Here is a 14,473-nt window from a genome sequence, read left to right as displayed (position 1 = left end):
CTGAGGGAAGGAACAACTCTCTTTTGTCCTGTGTTTTCAGAAAGACCTCACACATTTATCTTCCTAGTTTTTAATTGTCATTGTCCATGGATTGGCCTGGGTCTGTTCATATTAACATTTTATAACCAAAATGAAAAGGATCTTCTTTCTGCTGGCCCCTATCTGCTGTTTTTGGTTTTCAGTAGCTGAAGTTTTCCGTTGAGGTTCTTTTAAACGCCTACATGCAAACTGAAGAGCACTCAAGCTTTGGTGGGATATCACCCACAGCTGGAGTGATGAAGGAAGGGAGGAGGGTACAAGCCTCAGGTGCATCCTTCTTTTAAATTTTTTTTCTTAAACTAAACCTCTTAAGCAAACAAATTCTATCTGAAAGGCAGGCAAGACCTATCCAGAGAAAGAAGGGAATGAATCTCTCTCCATGTAGGAAATGGATATGAATTCATATGTGACTCAGATGCATTAAATGGGCAAATTTTAAACATGTTGGACTGATCCTACAGCCCTACATCTCTTCTAAGCAAAGAGTGAAATGCTATGAACCATGAACCGTGGTGAGAAGCAGAGGAACAGTGTTGCAGCAATGGCTCCTGGGTTGGTGGTTAGGCCCTGTCTTGCTCTATTAAGCAAACACAGTTAATATAGATAAAAGGTAACCTTGATAGAAGTGAAAATTGAAACTTGAGTTGAAGGTAGCAAGCCAGGCACAGCTGCAGTTGTACTTCCTCCTATGTGGCAACAGGAGCTGCACTTACTGGTGTTTTTTGGAAGGGATGCAGTTTTTTAAAGTATCTTTTGTTCAGTGTTTTGGTTTTTAATGTCTACACCACTGATGGGAGAGTGGAATATGTTAGTAAGAAGCCACCTAGACTTTCTACATCTAGTGTGTGAGGTCAGCATTCTAATCACACACTGGCTGTTAACTGACTGTGTAACCTTGGGCAAGTCACTGAAAAGATCTCTGGTGCCAGATTTTCTTACCCAAAACACCAAAGGGTTGGACTAGGTGATCTCTTCCAGCCCAAAGACTCCACTGATTTATGATTCCTCATGAGGAAGCATAACTTCCAATTTCTAAGAATAAATGTTGGGAAAAAGTAAGCATTTATACAGCTTATTTTATATATGAAAATCCCTGGCAAGTATTTATTATGATTTTATCAGGCAATTATTTAGGTGTTATTAGTGTCACTACATAAATTTGCCTTCTTCACTTCTTATTTCTTCAGCTTAAGAGTATTGCAGCTCTTTGTAAGACAGTGCCTGGTCAGCTGAATCATGTGGGCCAGGCCCTCCTCTCCTGTCCCGTCCTACAGTTCTAAGATTTTGAGTTCCACCTGCCCTGCCATGGGTGTAGGTGTGCTTCCCCTTGCTTAGGCTGAGCTCCATTTACCTATGTCAATGAAAGTGACTCCTTAGAAGAGTATGTTAAAGAATTACTTCTCTTTTTATCTTTCTCAACAGTATTTCACTAGCACAGCCAGCTTCCTCTATATACAAGGTTGTCTCATTATCAGTTCCAAGAGAAACAGAGAGATAAGACTCATTTTAGCAGTACATATACATGGAAGGGGAAGAGGCAAAGCATGGCTCTTAAAATCAGAAAAATCATTTTAAATATTCAAACCTCACTCTTAGTTGCTTAAATTGAATGCATTTAAAGGATTAAAACAGTATTTTCTTCTTGAAACTGAAGAGCTCCACCACATTGCCTTTTAACTACAGCCACCAGAAAAGGTACTAAATCTGAGAACCTTTCTTCTCCCCCAATACTGGAGAAGAGTTGCTCAGAATGTTTTTTTCATGGTCGCTTTAAGCAGTGACGGCTAAATCCGTTCTCTCATTTTCTGGATGGTCTAAAACTCTTATCTATTTGTGTGTGTGTGTGTGTGTGTGTGTGTGTGTGTGTTTTCCACTGACTGTGGTTCTGAATTCAAATAATGAATGCTCATCCTAATGGTGGTTTCTTGTATTATATTAGCTTCATTTGGTATTTAATTGTCAGTTGTGGGTCTCTCTCTTTGAGCCGCTTTGATAACTCCAAATACAATCATTGTTCATTTCTTGCATTTCCTTCCCTGCAGATGATTGCATGAAAGTGAAAGATGAATACTCTGAAAGGGATGAGAATATTTTAAAGCCAGAGCCCATGGGAAATGTGGAAGAGCCTGAAATTCCATACAGCTATTCAAGAGAATATAATGAATATGAAAACATTAAGTTGGAAAGACATGTTGTCTCATATGATAGTAGCAGGCCAGCCAGTGGCAAGATGAACTGCGATGTGTGTGGATTATCCTGCATTAGCTTCAATGTCTTAATGGTTCATAAGCGGAGCCATACTGGTAAATAGTTTTCTTTATCCATTCTTCTGAAAACTGTCCTAATGCAACCATGTGAGAAGTGAAATGGTGGAATTTGGGATGACTTTTGATTACTTCCATTGATTTTTGCTGTAATTCTGATGTATTGCTCCCTCTCTGCCTTTTCATTTACCCAGTGATTTTTATTCCTGTTTTACTATCCGTTTGGCAAACATTGCAAATGTCATGAATAAAAATACTGTAGTAAGCTGAGTGTTCTAGGTCAGCCAAATATTTTTCTTCACTTAATAAGTAAAAGTTGAATTGTGTGATGTGCTTCCTAAGCATCATTCATACATTTTTGCATAACTTTTTAAAAAGCAGACAATTTGGGTTCAAATTTGATAGATGAAACGATATAGTTTTTATTACCAGTTTAAAAATTTTATTTTCAGACAATAAACAGCCAGCCTGTAGAAATGCATACAAACACACAGTCCCACTGAGCCCAATAGACTCCATCTGACATCTGAAACTTTAAAAAAGAAGCACTTCTGGCCCTCCATACCTTATTAAGATTTGAGTCTGTGATTCTTTTTTTCTCAGATTGAGATTATATTAAAAAAGAATGGTAAGTGGTGTTACAAACTTACATCTGGAAAGCACTTCCAGAGCTACTCTTGTTTTTTTTATGGCGGGGGAATGTTGGTTCTTTCTTTATTTTTTGCTGTAATCCAAGACGATAAGTAAAATAGCCTTGCTATTTGGGAATGGAGGACTGAAGAAGGGAAATGTTTTTTCTCTCCTACAGGGAAGACTCCAGAAGTAAGTTGTACACTTGCCTTGAAGTATAGCTCCAGCTGATCCCAATATGATATGAACAGATATTATCTAAAAGATGAGCTTTTGCCATAGGCATCTAATCTGTGCATATGCTTTGCCACTTGCTTGCTGGGTGATCAGAAGTCTCCTTTTTGTCCTTTTTAAAGGTGAACGCCCATTCCAGTGTAATCAGTGTGGGGCATCTTTTACTCAGAAAGGTAACCTCCTCCGCCACATTAAACTGCACACAGGGGAAAAACCTTTTAAGTGTCACCTCTGCAACTATGCATGCCAGAGAAGAGACGCACTCACAGGTCACCTTAGGACACATTCTGGTAAGTGAGAGCAATGAGCGTTCCATATCTAGTAAATATGTGTTCCTTGGTGCCCATTGAGGAAACTAGAAAGAGTTAAGTATGGAGGTTTCAATCCGTCATTCCTGTTCTGAAGGGTTACAACAGCAGAGACCTCTAGGGCTAATTACACTTCCATTAAGGCATTAATTGCTCTCCGTCTGGCTCAATGGGGATGATCATCTCCTTACCATCCTTGCTCCCCTAGAGAACAAGACAGTGAGACAGGAAAAGTCTGCTCTATAAAAATGCCTTTTAAATTTTTTGTGAAAAAATTATGGTCATCAGTATTTTCTTATGGTAAACTTTATTAAGAGATTACTTTCCTAAAAAACACACAGACACACTTTTCATTCAGAAGTCTGGACAAGCACATGATGTACATACAGTCTGTAAGTTACATAAAAGTGTAAATGGAGTATGAATCATTGTCAGAGGGTTCCTTTTGGCCATTCTGGGCTAAAAATTTTAAAACTGGGATATAATTGACAGTATAACGTTGTATTGGTTTTAAGTGTGCATCTCTTAAACCTGACTTTCTTCTTGGTCAGCGTATTTATTTTTAATCTCTAGAAGATGAGCAGCAAAAGAATTCATAAAAAAAAAACCCAACTATGTTCTATTTTGATGTTTTCACTCTTTATTTTAACCAAGCAAGATAATAAAACTTTTTTCAACGTTTAGAATTTCCCTCCTAGAAAAATAAAACTGAGTTTATTTTCAAATTTGGGACCTCATGTTCTTGATGTTATCTGACAAACTTTTTAATTGAAGAAAAAAAAAAGGTTTGTTTTTATGTCAATCCACATACTGCTTTGACTAAAACCCAGCCCCAAACCCACAACTGGTCACAATTCAGAGACTAAGGATTAAACAAGTCAGCCCAAGCAAAACCCACCATGAGAGACCATAAGTAGTAAGAGAAAGGTTTCTTTTATAGTTCATTGTTCAAAGTAATGAATTAAGGATGAATTTGGTCCAAATAAATTAGAATAGTTCTCTTTTGTTGCTTTTTTCAAGTAAGATCCAAACATAGTGGTCACTTTTTAGATAGATTCTCAAGGACCCCACTATGCGGATAACAACATTTTTAGCCCTAGCAAACCTGCATTTATTTTAATTTGGGATTCGAGAGGGATCTTTTAGTACTTTAAGTCCCAAAACTCTGTTTTAACCAGAGCAGCAGGATTAGAAAATAAAAATCTCAGTTCCTAAAACTCTGACATATTCATAGGGTACATTTATCAACAAATCAGAAAGGCCAGCCCTGGACACAGAGTTGAAGTTATTACTTATAATTAGCTCAGTTTTTTTCAAGCCCAGACTTCACTATAACCACTTAGCAAGGATAAACTAAATTTATCCAAATATGTCAGAACTCTGAAAAATCCATCAGTTTCTGGCTGAATGTCTAACTCCCAGCATTCTTTACTTACAACCAGATGGATGTCACAAAATAAGGGATTTCTTTCTATTTCATTTTTAAGCCACACTAACCTCCTTGAGGAGAAAAAAACAAACAAACAGCCTTATATTTTTTCCTAAAGAAATAACATTTCATCTAGAACCAAAACACTGTGCTCAGTGATAGTCATTAAATCCAAATCCTTCCACATGTGAAAGGAGGCTATTCTTTTAAAGAAAACTTAAATATAACAGTCAATTGAAGATTATCACTTTATTTCAGTTTACTAAATATAAAAATAATATAGCTGCATAGGTATCCAAATACCCTGACTTCTTTCAGCAGCCTCATTCCTAAAGGACAATATGCACAGAGCCCCACGACACCACTTGTTCTGTAACCCCTAAAGGTCACTGAGTGCCCCCTTGTGCTCTCCTTATAGTTGAGAAACCCTATAAATGTGAGTTTTGTGGAAGGAGTTACAAGCAGAGAAGTTCCCTCGAGGAGCATAAGGAGCGCTGCCGTACATTACTTCAGAACACGGACCTGGGTGAGACTGGTGAGTTCATTCGTTCTACACACATGTAGTGAGCATCTACTCTTCTAGGTGATGGGAGACATAGTAAACAAACAAACAAACAAAAGTCTGTCCTTGCAGTTTATATTTTAATGGGGAAAGGCAGACCACCATAAGCAAAGTAAATAAGTAACATATACAGTATATTAGAAGGTAGTAAGTACTATTAAGCAAAATGAAGTACGTCCTGGGGGGAAAGAAGGTAAGTCAGGGAGGCAACATTTGAACAGACTTAAAGGGATAAGGAGAAAACCCTGCAGAGAACTAGGAAATAGCAAGTGCAAGGGCCCTGTGGCTTGAGTTTGAAGAAGTATAAGTAGTCCTGTGTGGCTGGAGCAGAGTGGGGAAGGGAACATGAGGCCAGAAAGGAAATGGGAAACCAGATCTTATCAAGCCTTGTTGGCCATTATAAAGGGTGGCTTTTACCAAGTGAAACTGAAGATCTTCAAAGGGTTTTGAATTGAGAGGTAACATAATTGGACTTTTCATTTTAGAAGAATCACTCTACTTGGCTATTAAGAAGAAATTTTTATTTGCAACAAGATTGGGATTTGGAGAGTCTAGTTAGAAAGCCATTATAGTAATTCAAGTGGGAGAAGACTGTGTCTGGGGTAGTGGTAGAGGTGATGAGAAATGTTCTAATTCTCTAAACATTTTAAAGGTAGAGCCAACAGGATTTCCTAACAGATTGATGTGGGATGTGATGAAGAATGCAGTTGCCATTCCCTGAAAGAGCAATTAAGAGTAGAGCAGGTTGAGGGCTGGCTGAGGCTGAGTCAGTTAAAACTACAAGGATTTTCAGGACGCCTGGGTGGCTCAGTCAGCTAAGTGTCTACCTTTGGCTCAGGTCATGATTTTGGGGTCCTGGGATCGAGCCCCACATTGGGCTCCCTGCTCAGCAGGGAGTCTCCTCCCTCTCCCTCTGACCCTCCCCATGCACATGCTTTCCCCCTCCCCACTCTCTCTCTCTCATAAATAAATAAATAAATAAATAAATAAATAAATAAATAAATAAATATCTTTAAACACTGACAACAACACTACAAGGATTTTCTTTGCCCAAAGCCCTCAAATCATATACTTGTCTACTCATATGATTTATTGTGATGTCTGTCTTTGGCTTCAGGAATATCATATTTTATTCAGTGTTTTGAATTATATGCCTAGGGGCAATTGGTTGAAACACTAGATGCTTTTCATATATCAATTGTGGTTTTATTTCCTTCTCACTCTACAGTTGAAACAGCATGAAACGTCTTTGTTTCACATCTTTGCAGTTGTCCTTTGTCCCATGCAGGTGACTGTTATTCTGGTTCCATAGATTGGGTTGCCTGACATTTTTATTTGGTTAATTGGACATGTTGTGTATTCCGAGTATTGAATCCTTAGGGGATGTGTTGTTTGCCAGCAGTAGGTGCTGTTGAATGGTTTGAATATTGTAAAACAGAAAGATTACAAAAATATGAAAAAAATAATGTGAAACTCAGGGAAAATGGACTGGAAATCCTTAGTAGCCTAGCTGTACTTACTTTGAGTGAGAGGAAACTTTTCTTTTAGATAAAGCCTATTTTATGGTGTTAGGAGCTGGCCAACTGAATTCTGTTGTTTGCAATGCTTCTGCTTTTTATCCTGATGGCATCTTTGGTTTTATCAAAGAGTTGGATTTCCTCCTTATTTCTAAAGAGAAATGTTTGCAATAGAGCTCTTTCTGTGAGACATTCCCAGGTTATAAAAATCTATTATATTCCAAATAAAATTATTAATATTTAAAGCTAGAAGTTTAAAGACAGCATCTAATCCTACCACCTCATTTTAGAGGTGAGGAAATTGAAACTCATAAAAAATTGAGTGACTTGCTTCAAAATCACTGGAAGTTTTGTTTTTTTCATGGTTAGCTATATTTATTTTCAAAAATTCACTGCAATATAATACACCTACCATAAAATTCACCTTTTTAGGGGCGCCTGGGTGGCTCAGTGGGTTAAAGCCTCTGCCTTCAGCTCAGGTCATATCCCAGGGTCCTGGGATCGAGCCCCGCATCGGGCTCTCTGCTCGGCAAGGAGCCTGCTTCTTCCTCTCTCTCTCTGCCTGCCTTTCTGCCTACTTGTGATCTCTGCCTGCCAAATGAATGAATAAAAAGTCTTTTAAAAAAAATTCACCTTTTTAAAAAGTGTATAATTCAGTAGTTTTTAATATATCCACAAAGTTATACAACCATCACCACTAATTCCATAACATTTTCATCACCCTCAAAAGAAACCTTGTACCCATTAGCAGTCATTCTCCAGTTCCCCCCTCTTTAGCGCCTGGCAGCCACTGATCTACTCTCTGTCTCTATGGATTTACTTATTCTGAACATTTCACGTACATAGAATCATACAATACATGGCCTTTTTTGTTTGGCTTCTTTCACTTAGCATAATGTTTTCAAGGTCATCCATGTTGTATCCCATATAAGCACTTCATTATTTTTTATGGCCTAATAATATTCCATTGTATGGATTTAGTGTTGTTGTTTTTTTTAAATCCGTACATCAGTTAATAGACATCTGGGGGGTGCCTGGGTGACTCAGTTGTTAAGTGTCTGCCTTTGGCTCAGGTCATGATCCCAGGGTCCTGGGATCGAGCGCCATATGGGGCTCCCCACTCAGTGGGAAGCCTGTTTCTCCCTCTCTCTCCCTCTTTTTGCGTTCCCTCTCTTGTTGTCTCTCTCTGTCAAGTAAATAAATACAATCTTTCTTTTGACAATTTTTTAAAAGATTGTATTTATTTGTCAGAGAGAGAGAGAGAGCACAAGCAAGCAGAGAGGCAGGCAGAGGCAGAGAGAGAAGCAGGCTCCCCACTGAGCAAGGAGCCCGAGGTGGGACTCGATCCCAGGACCCTGGGATAATGACCTGAACCAAAGGCAGTGGCTTAACCGACTAAGGCACCCAGGCATCCCTAAATAAATAAAATCTTTTTAAAAAATTACACATCTTGGTTTTTTTTCCACTTTGGGAAAATATGGCTTGATTAGTTGTTGTTTAAAGTTATATATTATCTGGTTTGTGAAAGAAATAGAGAAGCACACACACCAGTAGACACATATGCGTGTATGTGTATCTTGAGTTTCTTGGAGTTAGGGGGAAAACCAGTATACTATCCTCTATGAGTATTAAGTTCAAAATACTGATTTCAAAGTGAGGTTACCACCTTATTTCCCATCCCCATAACGTTTTTTTTATTTTTTTAGGAATGTCAAATTAGGAAAGTATGAAAGAAATATTTTAGCTATCTTCAGTGGTTTACGGTGATTCAGGAAATGCTGAAAAACAGAGGTTGAGTTAATTTGCATTTCATAGGGTGGTTTTATGCGTGCAAATTCTTTAAGTCTCAGCAAAAAATAAGGGGTTAACTAAGTCAGCAAATTTTCATTTCTTTGTTTAAAACAAATATTTTGTAATGTTGGTTTCATGTTATAAAATGTATAAAGTCACAGTTTAATCAAGTAAAATAAAAACAGCATGTCAATCGATATATTACTCTTTTGTATTTCAGATAGTTCCCATGATTTTTCCTGAAATCCAAAATGTAAAGAATGTGGTTTTTTTAGTTTATTATTTCTTTTAGTCATCTCTACACCCACCATGGGGCTCCAACCCATGACTCCAAGACCAAGAGTCATGGGCTCTTCTGAGTGAGCGAGCCAGGTGCCCCTAAAATGTAAAGAATGTTCAGTTCACACAAGCCAAGCCTTTTGTTATTGCCACTACTCCTGATGTGGTTTTCATTTCTGTTTTCTTCTTTAAAGTGGGAGTCCCAGTCTGGATATCATGTTCCATTCTGAACCTGACCAACCTAACCAGTGGTACTTCTTACCCCTTCCTCCCTTGCTTTTAAAGAGATGACACTCCATTGCTACTGTGGCTATGGCACTTTATTCATCAAGTGCTTATTGTCAATTAAAGTGCAGCCTAGTGTAAATCCCTAGCTTTGGGTAAGCAGGTCTTTATGGAAGCAAAAGAGAAAAAAAGCCCTGGGCTAGGCACCAGTCTACAAAAGAATGCTGTGTTAGGTAATGGGACTTCTGGCCTTACTAATAATTTTTATTTCATTCAGATAGCAGTCGTTGGATTCTCTGTGTGCCAGAGCTGTTCATAAAAATGAGTGAAAGTTTAGCCCCTACCCTTGGACAACTCGCAATCCAGCAAGGCAATGGGTGCTTGATCTGTTAATAAACTACCAAGGTCTATCACTCACATGTGATATTGCTACATCAGTCCAGGTTTCTACTCCAGACCTCACAGATGATGTCATCCGATGCTCCAATTCTACGGTCTTAATGGAGTATATATGAAAAGAAGAATGGAGATGAGCACGAACTTCATTTTCACATTAGCTTGATTCTTATTCCAGAAAGGGACTGGAATAGAAATTCATTTAGCCTAATTTCACACACATTATGAGTACTTGAAGTGGGACATTTTTTGACTGTGAGTTCTAGCAATAACAAGATTTTTTTTAAGTAATTGGGATGCCTGGGTGGCTCAGTGGGGTAGGCCTCTGCCTTCGGCTCAGGTCATGATCTTAGGGTCCTGGGATCGAGCCCCACATTGGGAATCTCTGCTCAGTGGGGAGCCTGCTTACCGTTCTCTCTCTGCCTGCCTCTCTGCCTACTTGTGATCTCTCTCTATGTCAAATAAATAAATAAAATCTTTTTAAAAAAAGATTTTTTTAAGTAATTGAATAATTAAATTTCTTTTTTTTTTTTTTAAAGATTTGTTTATTTGACAGAGATCACAAGTAGAGAGGCAGACAGAGAGAGAGAGGGGGAAGCAGGCTCCCCGCTGAGCAGAGAGCCCGATGTGGGACTCGATCCCAGGACCCTGAGACCATGACCTGAGCCAAAGGCAGCGGCTTAGCCCACTGAGCCACCCAGGCACCCTGAATGATTAAATTTCTTTATGAATCTTTGAGTCACAGCCTTTTATCTTCATGCTCATTGTTTTGGCTGAGCCAATACAAGCACGAGAATTTTCAAATAAACTTACATTTTTTGCGAAGTAAGAGGCCAATGAAAAACTTTAAAATGTTTTAAAAGTTGATTTTCCCAACTGATTTTTCTTCTTAAAAAGTGCTACCATCTGACAGGTAGTATTTATTCTACTTGCTCAAAAAGGCAACAATTTTATGTAACTTTTTTGCTAGAACCTGCCTCAATCTTTGATAGCAATCTTTTGTTAGACAATTCTTGTTACACAATAACACCCCTTTGTTCCACTGTCCATCAGCTACCTACTGACCACACCAGAGAAGAGACAGGAAGCAATGCCTCTTAGTTGAGCTCCATTTAACACTTCAAGATCAAATGAAAGATTCTGAACAAACACAAAAACACAACCAATTACATGGTTAAATCTGCAGTCACTTTGAGATAGGAATTGCATCATGGAAATAGTTAACTGAAAACCAGACAATTAAGACTTATATGGAGATGAAAGATAGAAACCGGTTCTGTAATTATGGCTTCATATTAGTTTTATTATTTATATCTTCAACGTGTGTTTAAAATCATTTTGCTAATGAAAATTGATACATCCACTATATAGTAGGCAAGTGACATGAGGAATTGATCCAGAATTACAGCCCTCCTCCAAGGCTCTCATGAACCAAGTATGTAAATTGTACTCCTGGCCACTATCCGTATTCCACACCCACCTCTTGCAACATTAAACTGCCAAACACCACCCAGGAACGGATTTCCTATTTCATCATTTAAACCCATTATCTTGTCCCCTTGCTATCTTGCCAAACTGGTTTCCCTCCACTTACATTTTTGAGACATGATGTGGCAAGATAACAAGTCTAGACTATATAAATAGACAGTTGGGTCTTCAAGTTGAAGCAGAGGACCAAAAGGCAGAGGTCCTCTGCTGAAAAGAGTACTGCCTAAGTTTATAATCCCGAGAGATCCTCTAATTCCAGAGCATTTCCTTTTGTTTTAAAGCATGCCCAAGTAGTAGTAGTACCCAGCAAGCTGTCCAACTGACTGCAAGGCAAAAGACCAGCAGTTTGGGGGAAAAAAAGAGTGCAGCATATTCTGTTAAAGTTGGAACCTTTGCCTAACTTGCCAAATAAAAAACGGTTAACTTGGTAAAGATGAACTTAATTTCTAGAGTGTGTTTACATGTCCAATGACAGTTGGGATCTTGGAGTTCATATTTTGAGTGAACAAACCAGGGAGAGGGGGTGGGGTGGGGGAAGCCCTCTCGATTCGCCTCAGAGGGTTTTGTTGGCTCTAACCAGAGTTGTGGAGATGGGAAAGTCTCCACCCATGCCCCCAATTATCTGTCCATCCAAACACTTCAGAATGTTATCTTTTTAAATGTCAGGCATTTGGCCACTGTTCTACAGAGTAAGATTTATCTAGAAATGACTTGTCAAGACAAGCTTGGTGAGTAACCAGGGATAAAAGGTGATGTTATCTCAGAAGGCTGCCATTTAGTGACATGCCCTCATTATGTTATTTAGGTCATGCATCCCCGCTCTAGCATCCTCCTGAATATAGAAGGTATTGAGTATGTGTCCTCAGAAAGCTGCTAGTGGTAATTGATAGTGACTTGGTAAAATGTAGACAGTGACTGCAGAGAGCTGAACGGGAAAAGTAGGCTGGTGATATAATGCTTGGGGTGAGTCCTGGGGCTTAAAGGGACAGATTTCTGGGGGATGATTAGCCCATTAGAGGAGTGACTGAAGAACCAATATGAATAGTGGTAAAATGGGGGTGGACTTAAAAATTCCCACAGGACTGTTTTTCATTCATGTTTCGCTGTAAAGCTTTCTGATAATAATACAGAGTTGGAAGGGGAGGTGGGAGGGGGAAAGGGGGGTTAACCTGGATTTAATCCCCTCAAAGTTGCTCAAACCAGAATGACTGTTCTCAGTCAAAGCACCACTTCACTGCCTCTCAGATGATTCTAAGAAAAAGTGTCTTTGTAACAGCCTCAGGAACTGATTTCAAATCCCAGGCCTTTGTCTTTCATCTCTCTGCTCTTGGGGCTCTGGGTAGTGCCACATCTGGTGGTGGTTTGTGTGAAAGGAAATAATATATATATAATAGTTTCCTGTTTGGTCATTTAAACCTATCCCTGTGCTGGACAGAATTTGACCCACTTCACTCAGTAACAAAATGTCCTGTCTCTAAAGTGCCCATTATTTGCAACAGCAGGTCAGCCAAAGTGATAGTGCTTTACCACCAGGCCCTAACCTTTACTGTTTTCATTTACACAAATAGTATTGTTAGTAACTGAACCCGGAGCCTGGGACTTACTTCTTTGAAGCATATAATTACGTTTGACAAGAAACTCCCAAAGTCTAGTAAATATGGTCATTGTCCTTTTAATCCTTTTTGGAGCCAGATTTTATTTTATTCCTGAATTTAAAAACCATCAGCTTTATAATTTATTGTGCAATGACTGGGAACACAAACAAAAACATGCTAATAATAAAATAAAACATATTTAATATTTTGAATTCTCTTTCTTTAATTTGGCTTTAGTTTTCTTGCCCTGACAGTTTTCTTACTTGACAGTCTTGCCCTGGAGGTTTTTCGCTTGTTTACTTGCAGAGGTGACTGGTTTTTTTTTCCCTCTCTGGACATGTCAGTTTGTGGTACTGAATGTCTGAGAGGACCATAGAATTCGTGACATTATTTCTGTATATTAGAATCTCTTCACACAGCAAACTCTTCAACTACAGAATGATCACTGACCATTCCTAAAACTGTGCATATGTTTGGGGGGAAAAATCTGTTCTGCAACCATCACTTCTTTTTATTCTAGTCTCTTAAGCTAATTTCAATTTCTTCCTCCTTAGAGATGTTAGAAATGTATGGATACATCATTTTAGTTTGGTTCTGCTGAAATGTTTATGTTAAAACAGAAAGAAATGTTTGTAGTAACACAATATGAATGTGTAGGACAGGAGTGAGCAAACTGTGACCCTTGGGCCAAATGTAGGCAGCAGACAGTGTGCAGAGGTTTTTACATTTTTAAAGGGTAGTGGGTTGGGGGAAAAACCAAAGAATATGGAACAGAGACTAGATGTGTCCCACAAAATTTAAAGTATTTACTATCTGGCCCTTTACAGAAAAGTTTGCAGATCTGCAGCCTGGGCTGGCATCATGTGTTCAGGTTCAAAGCCTTAACATTTAGAGCAGCTGGTATCTCTTTGAACTTTAGGCTTGGACTCTTATGGACTACTGCCTGCTGTACCAGGGTAAATTATACTCTATTTATTCTAGTGTACTATTTAGTTGACTAGATGTTAGTACTATTTATATAATCTAGTGGTTTCCAATTCTGGCTGCATTTTAAAATCATCTGGAGAGCTTTAAAAATACTGTTGCCTAGGCGCCTACCCCAGAGATCCTGATTTCAGGATCTGAAGGAGAACCTGGGCATAGGTGTTTTCCTACATTCTCTTCAGAAAGATTGATTCTAATGTTCAAGCAGGTCTGAGAACCACAGGCCTAAACCACTTAATGGTCTATTCATGGATTAACAACTAGACCATATTCTTAGGCAGTTTTTATTCACATTGTTCATTAGAAATATAATAAAGATGAATTATACAAATTGCTCTTTAATTTCAAAACAGAAGTGTTGCTCAGGGAAATTTTAGCTGAGACAACTTTGAAATGTGAGGAGCATATGAAACAGATAATGCAGAGCCCAGAGAAATAGAATTTAAAAGATAGGAACTGAAAGGAACATGCCAGAAAAAAAAGAAAAGAAAAAAAAAAACACTAAAAATCTCAATACACAAATCACTGAGTAGATTTCTTGCTGTCTGGGTAAGTGTATCTATTTTCAAAAGTGCTATTAACATAAACAGAGCAGTAAATCTGGGGCACCATACTTTTTTTTTTTTTAAGTTGTTAAGAAGAATTATATCAGTCTGCAGGTGTCACACGCAGTTACTCAGAATCAGAAAGAAGGCTGATCAGGGGTTAGAAGATCTCCATCTATCTATCTTT

General features: G+C 38.5%; 1 protein-coding gene across 1 annotated transcript in view; it reads left to right on the top strand.

Moving 5' to 3' along the window:
- Positions 1-14,473, top strand: part of IKZF3 (IKAROS family zinc finger 3) — a gene marked incomplete at its 5' end in the record, with an annotated part of 92,035 nt that overhangs the window by 57,839 nt on the left and 19,723 nt on the right. The window contains 3 exon segments of the mRNA XM_082704930.1: positions 2,082-2,342; positions 3,290-3,457; positions 5,323-5,439. Coding sequence (XP_082561056.1) covers positions 2,082-2,342; positions 3,290-3,457; positions 5,323-5,439 — 546 coding nt within the window.

The sequence above is a fragment of the Mustela nivalis genome, assembly GCF_964662115.1.
Source record: "Mustela nivalis genome assembly, chromosome: 17".
NCBI classification, from domain to species: domain Eukaryota; kingdom Metazoa; phylum Chordata; class Mammalia; order Carnivora; family Mustelidae; genus Mustela; species Mustela nivalis.
This window is presented reverse-complemented; position numbering and strand designations above follow the sequence as displayed.